The 14,670-nt window shown below is 37.3% G+C and overlaps 1 protein-coding gene across 1 annotated transcript in view; it reads left to right on the top strand.

The window, feature by feature from the left end:
* THSD7B (thrombospondin type 1 domain containing 7B) overlaps positions 1 to 14,670 on the top strand; it is a 765,597-nt gene that overhangs the window by 224,370 nt on the left and 526,557 nt on the right. The window contains exon 4 of the mRNA XM_027132057.1: positions 7,833 to 8,002. Within this exon, the coding sequence (XP_026987858.1) occupies positions 7,833 to 8,002 (170 nt within the window). The remainder of the gene's footprint in view (positions 1 to 7,832; positions 8,003 to 14,670) is intronic.

The following is a 14,670-nucleotide window of genomic DNA, read 5'->3' as shown; positions in this document are numbered from 1 at the left end:
TTTAAAATTGAATATCAGACAGTGCTGTTATAAAGACCAACATAGAGTAAAACTTTAAAGACGATCTCAAGGCAGAAGCTGCATGGCTGATAGTATTACATAGACTGTGTGATATTACTGCACAGAAAAGCCAATTTCCTAAACATTGCTTCAACACTCCAGTCTGGCACTGAATAGATGGGGTCTCATAATTTGTCCCTCCTTATCTCTGGTACGTATGAGTTTATTATGGGTGAACTAGAGATTCTTCGCAAAAGGTCTGTCTGTGCAGACTCATACTGAGAGATCTATCTGGGTCTCCTGCATCCCACTTCGATGTGCTTCTAAAACAAGCCTCTATGACCAGCCTGTTTTTTCCTACCATCTCTTTAAGGCACTGAACCCCATTTTAGATTTTCTAAAATCTAAAATTTTCTCAAGTTTTCCTTGAGAAAACTCTGGGGATTAGTTGATGGATTTTTTAGATGAGTGTTGAAGCCAGGAATGGTGCCAGCAGAAGGGATGGTGAGTAAAACTTGGCTTGGTAGTTGGCTTCCTCTGCCCGTTGGAACGAAGTGAGTGCTGGAACAGCGTTGACATGTCTTGAAAGAGATGTTTGTTCAACACCTGCTTCAGACTGTCACTGTGCTGATTGCTGGAGAATTCAGGAAATTTTAGTCTGTGTTCACTTAGTTTATTCATCTTCAGAATCCTGTGTAATATACTCATTAAAAACTAGAGCATCTTGAACCGATAACCATGTTCTTTAAGAGTGTTTCATAGTTAGTAATGTTGCCGCACATCATTCTAAACATACGTTTCTGGATTTTTTGTTAATGCATTTTTCTCCTCTACTTTAGAGCGGGTAGCACCTATAAAATTGCCTGGCTCGGAGTAAATGCTCAGCAGACAAAGGATGAATCATTAAATGTGGGGCAGATCCAGAACAATATTATGCACAGGGTACTTTATTCCAGGCTGATACTTATTATATTATGTGTGTGCAGGATTCAAAGTCATTTCTTATAAAGAGCATCTAAAATTGGCATCATCAAGGAGATTACGTAAGGATGCCGACCCAGGGAAGGAATAAACACACAGAGCTTGATGTGACTTTGTCCCCAATGGCGGCCTTGCTTTTGCTAAGTGTGTCTGGTTTTCCAAATAAGAAGTTTCTGTTTTCATTGGTTATAAGAGTAGCTTCGAGAAGGATGAGTAATGAGATCACAATCTGAATATGTAAGTTTGCCTTCTGGAAAAGAATGGCACACACGTCACCTACCATCTCTAATGTATCTTTTCAATTGATCGTCTACCGCAGCACCTAACACCCTGCACATAATAGAAGCTCAATAAATGGTTGTTAAATGAATTAATGGGTTCTTTAAGGAAGCATTTTTTAAAATTGTTTTAATTAAGCAGCTCTTTGTAGGATTTGAGGGGTAAAGGAGTCATGACCTGGAACCCTCAGGAGAATCTGTTTCAGGAAAGAAACGACAGTTTCAAAGAATCTGTAAATTGTTTCAGCAGAAGGAGACTGATGCCTTTTTACTGAGTCCAGCTTTTACTGGTGCATATTGTTTCATGAGTTCCCATTGTGCCACTTTCAGCTCTCCTGGATGGAAGATCTGTTCCCCTGTTAGTGTAAGAAAGTTAATGTACTACTAAGTGCTGTGCATAGGGATAGAAATCTATTAATAATACATATGTGGAGTTTGCCTAGCAAAGCCATCTGCCAAAGAGCTTTGCACTTCAGAGTAGCTTTCCATAATCAATAGTCCCACTCTATTCAATAAAAGATTACTAGAGCGTAAGATGTATAAAGCTTGATTGGCTCCCTTTATTTTGGTCGTCTGTTCAGCAAAAAATGACCAGTTAATTCTTTTCTAAATGAATTTACAACTTTAAAAGGACAACAGATATTATCATAAATTAGTCTTGCTGCAGACACTGATTTTTAATATACGCGCATTTAATTTGAATACCTTGCACTAGGGTTTCAATTCCAAGAGTGTTTGCAAATCTATATGTGCTTAGTCAAAACAGGACCATTCACTAATGCAATTATTCTTTCAGTCTGTCATCATTAAATCACTTAAGATTCTATTCCATGTTGCTTTGCTTTAAATCTAAGCCTTTAGAAGAAGGAGAAAAGAAATTCACATTTTGTAAGCAATTCTAAGCGTTCTGAAAGTGACAAAGCATGCATTCTAAAGGGCAGGGGTTGCTATAAAACTCTGATGGTCCTGCCGTCCTACTGCTATTAGAATCACTTTATGTCACCTTAGTAGGATGGAAGTCTTTTAAAAATAATCACTAAATGTGCCTACTTTTCTAATTTTGGCTTTGCTAATTTAGGATATCTCTATTCCTTGCTTCAGAACAATGCATTCATTCCTCATTCCTTCTGCCCTCCGCCCATCAATTTAGAGAATGGTTTGAATACAGGATTCCTTGGGTTAGACAACATCACTCTCAGGAAGACAAGCTGGCTACCTGGGCGATTGAATTTCTGGCCCTCGAGTAGCTTTTCCTAATCCAGAATTTGTCTCCTCTATCTCTTCATGGGAATATGTATTCCCACCATTAGAAATTTCTTTTTTTGGCTTAATCTTGGTTTCTTCTTTTAAACTGCATATACCTTTTTAGAATGATAAAATATTTAATATTAACTTTTAATATGTATCTTGTGAATACATTTATTGATCATTTCCTAAGAATAGACTTAAATTATGGGGTACATATGAAGAAATCGGGCAGTGAGTTACAGGTGTGGGAGAAAGCTTCAGAAAGCAGATTCTAGAAGGTAAATGAAGAAAAACTGAATTTCACAGTCATAATACATGGTTGCCCTGATGTCTGAGTTCTTGTCCCCTTTCCTGGGCTGTCTCAGGTAAGAATTCAGTGCCAAGCAATTGAGCTGCTAGTACTTGGGCCAAAAGCAATTTGGAATCATTCTTCACTTCTCTCTTTATCTCCTGTCCACATATAATCCATGAGAAGGCTGTCTCCACCTTCACAGTGTATCCAGAATCTTATCACTTCTCATCACATTCACTGTGACTGCCCCAGTTAAAGGCCTGACATCATGTCTCCTGGACTGGCAAAGGCCTCCAAATTCATCTCCCTTCTTCTACTCCCCTATAGTCTATTCTTTAATCAGTGGCCAGGATGATTCTTAAAAATTTAAATGTCATCATGATATGATTGCCTTCCTCAAAACTTGGCAGTGATTTCCCAGCACATTTGGAGTAACACTCACAGCCCTTCCTCAGCCCACCTGGCTCTCTGTAGCCTGGGCCCCGACTGTCTCTCACTCCCTCTCCCTCCTGCCTTGAGCTGCCTATCCCAACCACACTGGCCTCTGTGCTTTCCTAGAAAGTGCCAAGCACTGTCCTTCCCTGGGACCTTTGAACATGCTCTTCTTTCTGCCTAGAATTCTCCCTGTCCACCTTTTCTTATGCCCACTGTTTCATTTTATTCCGGATTCTGCAGACTTTCCTGGTCGTGGCACTGAAATAGCTCTCCTCCTCCATTTCTCTCTGATGGACATGTGACTGATGCCGTGTTATGTATTGGTTCATTTCTGTCTGTCTGCCCCACTAGAAGGTCATCTTCCCAAGGTCAGGGACTTTGTCCTGCTCACTGCTATGCATTTCTATTGTCAGAAATCATACTTGGCACACAGTTGGAGCTCAAGATTTAGTTCTTGAAAGAAAGGAGGAATGAACACATGGTTGAGTAAATGATTTGCTTACTCTTGGGCAGGCTTATTTTTGTTCCTAGGGAGCTAGGGAGTCCTGCTTTTTGGTTCCTTCTGCCATCCATCTCTCATACACACCTTTACATTAACTGAGATATTCTTTCACAAGTTGTTTCCCCTGTGTATTCAGTATATGAGTGGCTGATAGTGTTCTCTGTCACTAATGGTGGGGACATTGGAGTCATTTTTACATGAACAGATGATGGCAGGTTTACCTAACATTCACAGTGACCAGGGAGCAAAATGGAGAATTTGACTTCAGGGCCTTGAAAAAGCATTACTCTTCAAATAAAGTGTCATTGCACCATTTGGTGGAAAGTTGAATTTTTACAATTAGAGATTCCTTTATTTGGCTTATATTTTGTTTCTCTTTTTAACTTGTACTTATCTCCTGAAAGTGCTAAAAATCTGACCCTATGTGACCACACACAGCGTTCAAATTATAAAGTGATTGGCTGTGTGATATTCTCAAACTGTCTTTGTGTTTGAGACTGGAAGGAATATTATACTGGCACTGTAAAATATTACTGGTCAGTTGTCAGTGACAGTATCATTGTCATCAACTGATGATACTTTTTTGCTTCATCCCAGAAAGCAATTCCTCAGACCAAGACCAACATTTATTTGTCTTCATCACGGCTGGGCAGGTAGCTACCTGTCATCTACGGACTTGCTTTTTATATCTGCAGACCAAGTTACATGAGTTTACCATTCACCGTTTTAATCTACCAGAGAATCATTTCATTAAGAAGATGTGCTTTAGAATCAGATATACTTGTCTTTGCATCCTGCTCTTTCACTTACTTAATTATGTGACCTTGGCAAATGTCTTATTCTTTATGCCAATTCTCCCATCTGTAAAAGAGGAAGTGATATTTTTTTCATAGGCTTGTTGGGAGGATGACATGAAGTCATGCACCTAGATTTGTTAGTGCAGTGCCTGGCACTGAGTAAGCATGCAGAACAATTTGGATGTTATTATTCCTTGGGGGATTTGTCCTGATACCCTAGAAGCCTGAATAAATGAATGCTTTGTCTATCCTGTTCAGCTGGGGTGTGTGACAAGACAAAGGGATCTTAGGTCACGTTCGTAAGGGGCTATGAGGATCAACTAATTGTTTTCATGTCATGGCCATTTACTTGAGGCATTTCTACACTTGGTTTCAGAATGCTGCGCACCCACAAAGGGCAGGACGCTGGGCTTTGAAATGCCCCCCGTTTCCCTCCAAAGCAGAAGGACAAAGTGAGGCTGGGTTGAAAGGCATCAGAGTTGAGAGAGAGTGGGTGGAAAGGCCTGATCTTTGACGTGGACTTAGCCATTAAAGAGGGTGCCCCTGGCAGTCAGAAAGCCAAGTTGTCCGGAGCCTGGAGGACTATCCCTGTAACGACTACTAAAGGAGATAACAAGCAACGTTTAGCTGAGCGGTCTCCTTTGATTTCTTATTCTGTCAGATCCTAGAGACACTTTCCCAGGTTGGTGGAATTCAGACTGTTCAGTTTTCATGGCTTCTGGGTGATTTTGATTAAACATAGATAGTGCATTTGAAAAAAAATAAAGAAAAAAAAGACAGACTATGAAAGGACCTGCATTTTAAAAAGGAATTTAGAAGCCCTTCACTGGTGTGTTTTTTCCTTTGCCTCTTTCTGGCTTGGTATTTTCTCTGAGGTAGTAAACAATAGCGGTAGTGACAAATGTCTTCTTTATCTTTAGAGAATTCGTTGTTTGCCAATGAATAGAATTTGGGTGTTTTTGGCTAATAAGCTAGCAACAGGGTTTTTGTTACATTATATATAAGACTGTATATAGATAGATAGATAGATAGATATAGTTATTAAATTTTCCTTTTCATTTTTCTCCATAATGACTTCCCAAATTCCTCCATTGCTAATTCTTATAGGGTCATGATAAATTAATTGAAAAAGCAATTTATACAGCATGGCCCATTCCTTTCAAACAAGTGAACAGATTACTGTGACTTGCTATAATTCTAAACTCTCTAAGTTTCTTTTATGCTCTTTGCTGAACTTAGGTTCTTGGAAGTTAGACCATGGCATTCCTGGATCCTTAATATTAGGACTTTGGATGAAATCAATTAAGTTCTTATGAGTACAGTGTTGGGGGTGTGTGTGTGTGTTTTCTGTATCAGCAGGGGACAAAAGGCAGGTGTAGAAGGATGCAAGAAAAAAAGGAATGAACATTTATTGAACATTTATTATACTCCTTGATTCACATTTGGTATTATTATCCCTATTTTACAAAATAGAACTCAGTGAAAGTCACATGACTAGTAAGTGGCAAGGCTCAGATTCAGACCACGTCGGTTGGTGGTCTGCTTGCTGTCTATACCGCACTGCCCCTTTTTGCCTGCCTTATGTGCTCACTATATCATAGGAGCCTTGGAGTCAGGGCTATATCTGACCTCCTTAATAGACAGAGAGCTCTTCTTTTAGGGAATCATTGGAGGAAGAGGGTTTGAAATGAGAATGTGATAACCATCCAATAACCCACCCCTGCCTCACTGTGCCTTGCCCTGGAGTCCAGAGACAAACGAGCTACCTGTACCCTGAGACTCAGAGACACAAGAGACAGGCCTTCTGCCTGGGTCACCATGAAGCCAAGGGAGACAACTCTGTCTAGTGAGGAGAAAGGGCTTTGGAGCATCACCTCTGGAGAAGGACCGTCTCTGGGAAGACCTGGACTTTTCTCGATCTCATGCCCAGGAATTAGAAACACATTATTGTCTATATTCCCCTAGTAATAAACAGGACCTGAACTCTACATTTCAGACTCTTGCCCAGCCCGGTGACTGATTTTCACTTGGAAAACCCTGTGAAGATCAAATAGTGAGGCAGAGGGAGAAGAATTATTACAACAAACCCCACAGGATTGTCCAAATTCTTTTTCTACAATGGGCTTTTCACAAGACTGTCGATCCTCAGCTTTCAAGCTTTTTAGAATGATGACACTCCTTGTGAGAGGCTTTGCTCACTCTTAGGTTTCTTAGAGATTTGCTTCCTGATTTTGATGTCTGTTACTTGATTTCATTTTTACTCTGGTTTCTCTAAGGCCAGGGCCTTGGGGACACATGTTTATTTTTATTGCTACTTTTTCTTTTAAACAATCACATAACTGAGAAAACTTCCCTTAAATCTGAAATGGGACAGCGGATATGAGAATGTTCTTAGGTTTGGTTTACTGTTTAGAAGCTAATGAGTCTTCTGGTATTTATGGAAATGCTGTAGGGTTATGTTAATGCTGTGGGCTTGAGGAATGCTGTAATAAGCCACAAAAGGAAATTCTGTCTGCAATCATTCTCCAGGTATGAGTGTAGTGTTGTTATGGTTGTTGTGTTTTCTGTAAGTTATGTACAAACTTCACTGTGTTTTTTTCCTTTTATTTGTGTGTGTGCGTGTGTGTGTCTATCAGTGGGTATCTCAACCAGTTGTAAACCTGGAAGACATATTCTAAATCAGTATAACTATGGCATGTCTGTTTATGTAAGAAATAAAAAAGTAATTGTCAATTAAATATAGTGGCACATTGTGAACTCATTTTTAATATGTATACCCTTATCTTAGTGGAGTCAAACTGATAGAAGTACGTCTATCAAGAAGGTTGAAAAATTGGAGGTAATCTCTGTCCATTTAAACTAATATGTTCAGACATTCATACACTGGCCTACTAATTAAAAAAGAAAGGCCAACTTTCACACAAAGTCATCTAGAGGTTTGTAAAATGAAACCCCATGACAAGCTTACCTGCTATGTATTAGGCTCAATTGGTTTCCAGCTCCTTCCCTTGATTCTGTACTCTCTTAGAGCTTTGAGGCTGAGACATATCTACTGTTTATCCATATTTCCTTCCTTCGCTCCTCTGGGCCTGTACTATAAGCATGATAGGCTGCTGTGATTTTGCTGTAGGAAATAAAAGGGATTTAGTATTCAAAGCTGGTAAATGTCTTTATCCATAGGCAAAGATTTGGTACTAGAAAGAGAGACGATTACGTACGTTTGATGTTGATGACCTAAGTTTCCTGTAGAATATTGTATTTTCCTTACTTCTTCTTCTTCTTTTAAACAAACCAAACAGATATTCCTGGAGGACCTCTGAATGGAAAGAATGCCAAGTCTCTCTCCTCCTCGAGCAGCAAGACCCCCACTGGCATATGACGGGACCCGTTTGTGGAGGTGGGATCCAGACCCGGGAGGTGTACTGTGCCCAGAGCACACCAGCATCCACGGCACAGAGGGCCAAGGAAGGTAGGCAGCCAGTTCTGGGGACAGATTCTGCTGCTGATTGGAAGGGAAATCAACACCAACACCACCTTCTCATATTCTCCTTGATATAATGGACCGTCAGCATTCACAAAGTTAATGTTTTGTTGACTCTTCACAAGCCATCCGTAAGTTCTGTTGCTTGAAGTAGTTTCGAATAGTCAAAATAGTACTGCTAATAATATCAGTCTCAAAGGATTGTTGTGAAACTTAAATGAGAAAATATACCTAAGATCTCTAGTAGAAATGACTGCTACAGGCTAAGGCGCTGGTACGCTGGAGTGAGTCAGTTGATGAAGAGTTAGTAGCATTCTTTTTTTTTTTTCTATAAGAGAAGTTTTTTGTGAATTTGTGAGTGTGGGAAATTCTACAGACATTTCACTTTCAGATATCAAGGATCCATTCATTTATTGCCAGGTTTTAGACAATACGAAACTAAGAAGGAGGAAAAGGAGGAGGAAAAACAACTTTCTCCGTGGTATGCTCTGTATTAGGCGTGTATAATACAATCCATTTGTTTCAGAGTTTAGGATAGTGATAACATATAAGGACTGAAAAACTGGCCCAGATTTATTTAAGTCAATGGATTGAAAAGCTAAGAGTGTGCAGTAATGCTTCCACTCTAGAAAAATGTATGGCCTCTTCCAGGCGCATTGGGGAACCCAACAGTGCCCTCTGTAGAAGTGGTCAAGGTGAGAATGTTTCCTTGAGTGTGCGTGTACATTCTCTGCTGTAGGACTTGGTTAGAGAGAGAAGATGTGAGATTTCTTATTGTAGAAATACATCCATTTCATCCTGTAAAGCTGTTCATACCAGGTGCCTTTTTGTGTGTGTGTGACATGGCCTCTCATCATTTCAGAGGCCATGACCATAGCCTTGGATGATTCAGCTCATGACTCATAGAAGGATCATCTTTACAGATACCTTAGCATTTGCTTCAACAATTGAAGTTACAGTGTCAAATTTATAGGGCTAGAGTTATTTAAAAATTAGTAGTTAAATTTTCTTCCTTCTCTAATGTCACCTTTGGAAAGTGACAATTTACACACTTTCTCTTCCAGCCTAGAACATGACTGTGCTTACTCCTCTGAATTTGGAAGAACGAATTTAGATAAAAAGCTTCAGATTATTCTTTCAGACCTTGGTGATCTTTCTCTTCTACTTTCTCCTTCTTCCCTTTTACTGTTGTCTACAGTACTAGGATCTTCAGGGGTCAACACATACATAAGAATTTTGTAGAATTGATATATTATGATCAATTTTAAGCTTCAACATTTAATCTTCTATTGACATCTTCATCTTCCTAAAGTTTCTTTAGTAAAAATAGCTTCCTTATCGATCACCTATTTCTATAGTGTTTTCAACCTTAATCATTCCAGCTTTCTTAATGGAAACATGCTGGGCAGGAAATTTGTAATTAGGAGGAAAGTAGAAGGATGGTGTTCTAGCATTGGAAGTCATATGCTACATGTTGGGGGATGTTAAATAGAGGAGGGGTGTTAAGTGCAGATTTAGCAGCCTATTAAGCCCTGGTACAGTGTGCTTCAAGCATCTAAAAAAGAGGAAAAATATCTTAGGCCAAGGCATACTTCCAAATTAATACTTTGGTACACATGGAAACAGAAAGCCCTTAGAAAGCCTAAGCCTGGTAACCCAGTTCTCAGTGGGGGCACTTAGATGTGGGGACAAGATACATACACATGGATGTATATAATGCAACAATGTACTCTTGTAGAAATTTGAATACAGTAGTCAAACTATTGCTGCACTGGAAAATACAGGACAGCCACATTGCATTAAAGGCATGGTAAAGATTACTACTTATCTTTGTAATCATTACAAAGGTTTGATTTTGCTCTTGTTTGGAAGTGAGCCAGAAAGGTTATTTAGCCATTACTTTCCTTTCTTATAAATGCTTTAATTTCCTGCTGTTATTATTTATGGATATACCTTGACAAATCTGGCAACATGAAAATGTCTTCTTGGCTCAAGTCAAATTGTTCAAGAGAACAATTGGATTGCAGTTATAAGGGACCAAAGAGTGTTTGCCCAATTAAAGAGGCAGAGTTTAAATATTTCTAACCTTTCTGCTAATGCAGTAACAAAGGCCAAAATTGATGACATTTTTTGCATTTCAGTTTTTATAAAGAACCGCTTTTTTGTTTTGGGTTTTTTAAATTATTGTTAGATTTGGAAGGGAGAGGGGATTTTAATAGCATTGATTTTGGAAACTCTTTTCTCAGTCATAATTGACTTTTCCACAAGGTTAAGTTTTCCTTTGGCTCCAGGATACTCTGTTCACTCTCTGAAGTGGAATTGCTTGACTTTTCTTCCTTGAAAATCCCACCATCCACTGTGAATTAATTACTCTGCATTCCAAGCACCTGATCTTAGAGGAACCCACAATCTTAGGGAAAAAATTAGGTTAATTTCCATGGATCTCTCATGAAATAAAATGTAATAGACTATCTAGATACCAGAATAAAAACAACAACAACAAAACCCAGAAAAGAGTGCTAATTCTCTCCCAAGGGCCTCAGAGTCTCCTGCTGGATGCTGAGGATGAATGGGACTTCCGTGCAGTTCTGTTGCCAACTTATTCTTGTTGCTAGCCAATTCTCCATTTGACCTCAATTCAGGGTGTTTGTCGGAATAGTATAATAACATCTATGGCATATTTACCTGGTTCTGCTGTTCACTGTCCATGTGGTGTTTTAACTGCAGCCAAAATAATACTATAATAATCAATATGAGAAGTGTTACTAGTAATAGTAGACAGGCCAATAGATTGTGAATGAAAATGTAGCAGAGTATTTATGATTTTGTTTACCAGTTATTGTTGTAGAGAGAATTGTATTTCTCTTTTATAGTTCAGAAGCACCAGCAAGAATGATGCTAACCTATAAATCTAAAAGCTTGGATTTGGTGAGGCCATTTTCTTCTTGCCCTTTGGTCAGGTGAAATTAAAACCACTCAGCCTGCATTCAAGGGATATTTCTCAGATGGTAAAACATTGAAAGAAGGGATGCACTTTCAAAAATCTAATAAAGACAGGGAAAAATTTATTCCATTCGTGACAGTGTGGCCTAGAGATTGGCATATCAACAAATGTGGGATGAAATGGCTTAGAGATGCAGTGTATTTATATGGTGAAGAAAACAAAACAAAACAAAAACCTAAAAACTAAATAAAAAATTGGGAAAAGATATTGGTGTGGTGACAGTTAAGCACCATGTTTTAAATTCAGTATTTGGCATTAAATGGACACAGCTACTTTAGAATGCACACCATTTAGCTTTGAATTGTTAATTGTGTTAGTTAACCACTCCACACCAGTAAGATAGTTCTTGAAAGTCCTATGTCTCTATAATGCTGGGCCCAGAGTTGGCATTAAGACAGTACTTGATAAGATAAGGGAACATGTCCTAGTTTTAAATATGTTGGTTTGGTGAGTAAAAAGTGGATGACCATCACACATAACTTTTTTTTTCAAAAATAATTTGTTATGTGCTAGCTATATCTTAGGGTCTGTCCTAGTCACTGGAATTGTAAAGATGCCTCATTAATACAGTCTTTTAATTGTGACAACAATTGTACTAACAATTATGCTATAATGTCTTAGGTAATGTGTCTTCAGTAGTGTGTTACATTTTATATATGTACATATGTTTGTAATATATAGGCCATATATATATGTATGACATAGTTAAAACCATTTAATGATGCCTGAGAGTAATCTTCATAATGGAGATAATGCTTCAAGAGAGTTTGGAGGATCAACATGAAAGCATGTTCTAAGTGGAGACAGGGAGAACATGGAAATAAACGGAGATGTTTATATTCAGTGGTGGCATGTGAAGTGGTATGAGAGGAGCACAGGAAATAAGGAAGTTAAATAACACTTAAAAACTAGTCTCTAAGAAGGAAATAAGGAAGTTAAATAACATTTAAAAGCTAATCTCTAAGAAGGATGTTACATAATGATTAAAGGATCAATCCAAGAAGAATATGTAACAATTATAAAAGTATATGCAGGCAACATAGGACCACCTGAATACATAAAGCAAACATTAACAGACATAAAGGGAGAAATTGACAGTAACACAATAATAGTAAGGGACTGTAACATCCCAATTACATCAATGGACAGATCATCCAGACAGAAAATCAGTAAGGAAACACAGGCCTTAAACAATACATTAGACCAATGGACTTAATAGTTATTAATAGATATATACAGCATGCAATCCAAAAGCAGCAGAATAAACATTCTTTTCAAGTGCACATGGAGCACTTTCCAGGATAGATCACATGCTAGGCTATAAAACAAGTCTCATTAAATTAAAGAACATTGAAAGCATATCAAGCTTCTTTTCTGACTGCAAAGCTATGACTCTATAAATCACCTACAAGAAAAAAAAATTCAAAAAACATAAACACATGGAAGCTAAACAATATGCTACTAAACAGCCACTGAAGAAATCAAAGAAGAAATCAAAAATACCTGGAAACGAATGAAAACAAACAAACAAACAAAAACCCAATGACCCGAAATCTACGGGACACAGCAAAAGCAGTTCTTAGAGGGAAGTTTGTGGCAATACAAGCCTACCTCAGGAAATAAAAATCTCAAATGAACAACCTAACCTTATACCTAAAAGAACTAGAAAAAGAAGGAAAAACAAAACCCAAAGTTAGTAGCAGGAAAGAAATTATAAATATCAGAACAGAAATAAATGAAATAGAGACTAAAAAAAAAATATATATATATATGTATATATATATATATATATATATATATATATATATAAAGATAAATGAAACTAAGAGCTGGTTCTTTGAAAAGATAAACAAAATTGATAAACCCTTATACAGCTTCATCAGGACAAAAAAGGAGATGACCCAAATCAATAAATCAAAAAGGAAAAAGGAAAAAATGAAACTGACACCACAGGAATACAAAAGATCATAAGTGATTACTCTGAACAACTATGTCAATAAAATACACAACCTAGAAGAAGTGGACAAATCCCTAGAAATGTATAGTCCCCAAGACTGAACCAGGAAGAAATAGAACATATGAACAGATCAATTACCAGTAATGAAATTGAATCAGTAATTTTTAAAAATCCCTACAAACAAAAGTCCAGGATCAGATGGCTTCACAGCTATATTCTGCCAAACACTTAGAGAAGAGTTAACACTCATCCTTCTCAAAATACTCTAAAAAATTCAGAAGGAAGTAATGCTTCTGAACTCATTGTGTGAGACCAACATCACCCTGATGCCAAAACCAAAGACACTACAAAAAAAAAAAAAAATTATGGGCCAGTATACTGATGAACATAGATGCACATATCCTCAACAAAATTTTAGCAAGTTCAAATTCAACACTACATTAACCACATTTGTGTTTCAATATCCACAAATCAATTAATATGATAAACTACATTAATAGTTCGAAGAATAAAAATCATGATTATCTCAATAGATGCAGAAAAAGCTTTTGAAAAAATTCATCATCCATTTACGATAAAAGTTCTCCACAAAGTAGATACAGAAGGAACATAATAAAGGCTATATATGATAAGTCCACAGCTAACATCATGCTCAGTGGTATGAAAGCATTTCATCTAAGATCAGGAAAAAGACAAAGATGCCCACTCTCAACAGTTTTATTCAACATAATATTTGAGGTCCTAGCCACAGCAATCAAACAAGAAAACGAAATAAAAGGAATCCAAATTGGAAAGGAAGAAGTAAACCTATAACTGTTTGCAGTTGATGTGATATTATACATAGAAAATCCTAAGGATAACTTTAAAAAAATCTCTGGAGTTCATCGATGAGTTCAGTAAATTTTTAGTATTCAAAATTAATATACAGAAATCTGTTGCATTTCTATACCCTAACAACAAACTATTGGAAAGAGAAATTAACCAAATAACCCCATTTACGATCACATCAAAAATAATAAAATACCTAGGAATAAACCTAACTAAAGAGGTAAAAGAACTGTACTTGCAAAATTATAAGACACTAATGAAAGAAACTGAAGACAACACAAACATATGGAAAAATGCTCTGTGCTCATGGATTGGAAGAATTGATATTGTTAAAATGACCATAGTACTCAGTGCAATCCCTATTAAAATACTAGTGGCATTTTTCACGGAGGAGATCAAATAATTTAAAAATTTATATGGAAACACAAAAGAATAGCCAAATAATCTTAAGAAAGAAAAACAGAACTGGAGATATCACACTCCCTGAATTCAGACTACAAAGATACAGTCATCAAAATGTAGTATTGGCACAGAAACAGGCACATATATCAATGGAACAGAATTGAGAGCCCAGAAGTAAACCCACACACTTATGGTAAATTAATCTACGACAAAGGAGGCAAGAATATACATTGGAGAAAGGTCAATATCTTCAATAAGTGGTGCTGGGAAAACTGGACAGCTACATATAAAAGAATGAAATTAGAACATTCTCTAACACCATATTCAAAAATAAACTCAAAAGGAATTAAAGACCTAAATGTAAGACTGGAAACCATAAAACTCTTAGAAGAAAATATAGGCAGAACACTCTTTGACATAAATCATAGCAATATTTTTTTGGGGTCTGTCTTCTAAGGCAAAAAA

This window comes from Aethalodelphis obliquidens, unplaced genomic scaffold (genome assembly GCF_003676395.1).
Source record: "Aethalodelphis obliquidens isolate GAN/ISIS:26980383/991018 unplaced genomic scaffold, ASM367639v1 scaffold2, whole genome shotgun sequence".
Classification (NCBI taxonomy): domain Eukaryota; kingdom Metazoa; phylum Chordata; class Mammalia; order Artiodactyla; family Delphinidae; genus Aethalodelphis; species Aethalodelphis obliquidens.
The sequence above is the reverse complement of the archived record's forward strand: the minus strand, read 5'-3'. Positions and strand labels throughout refer to the sequence as shown.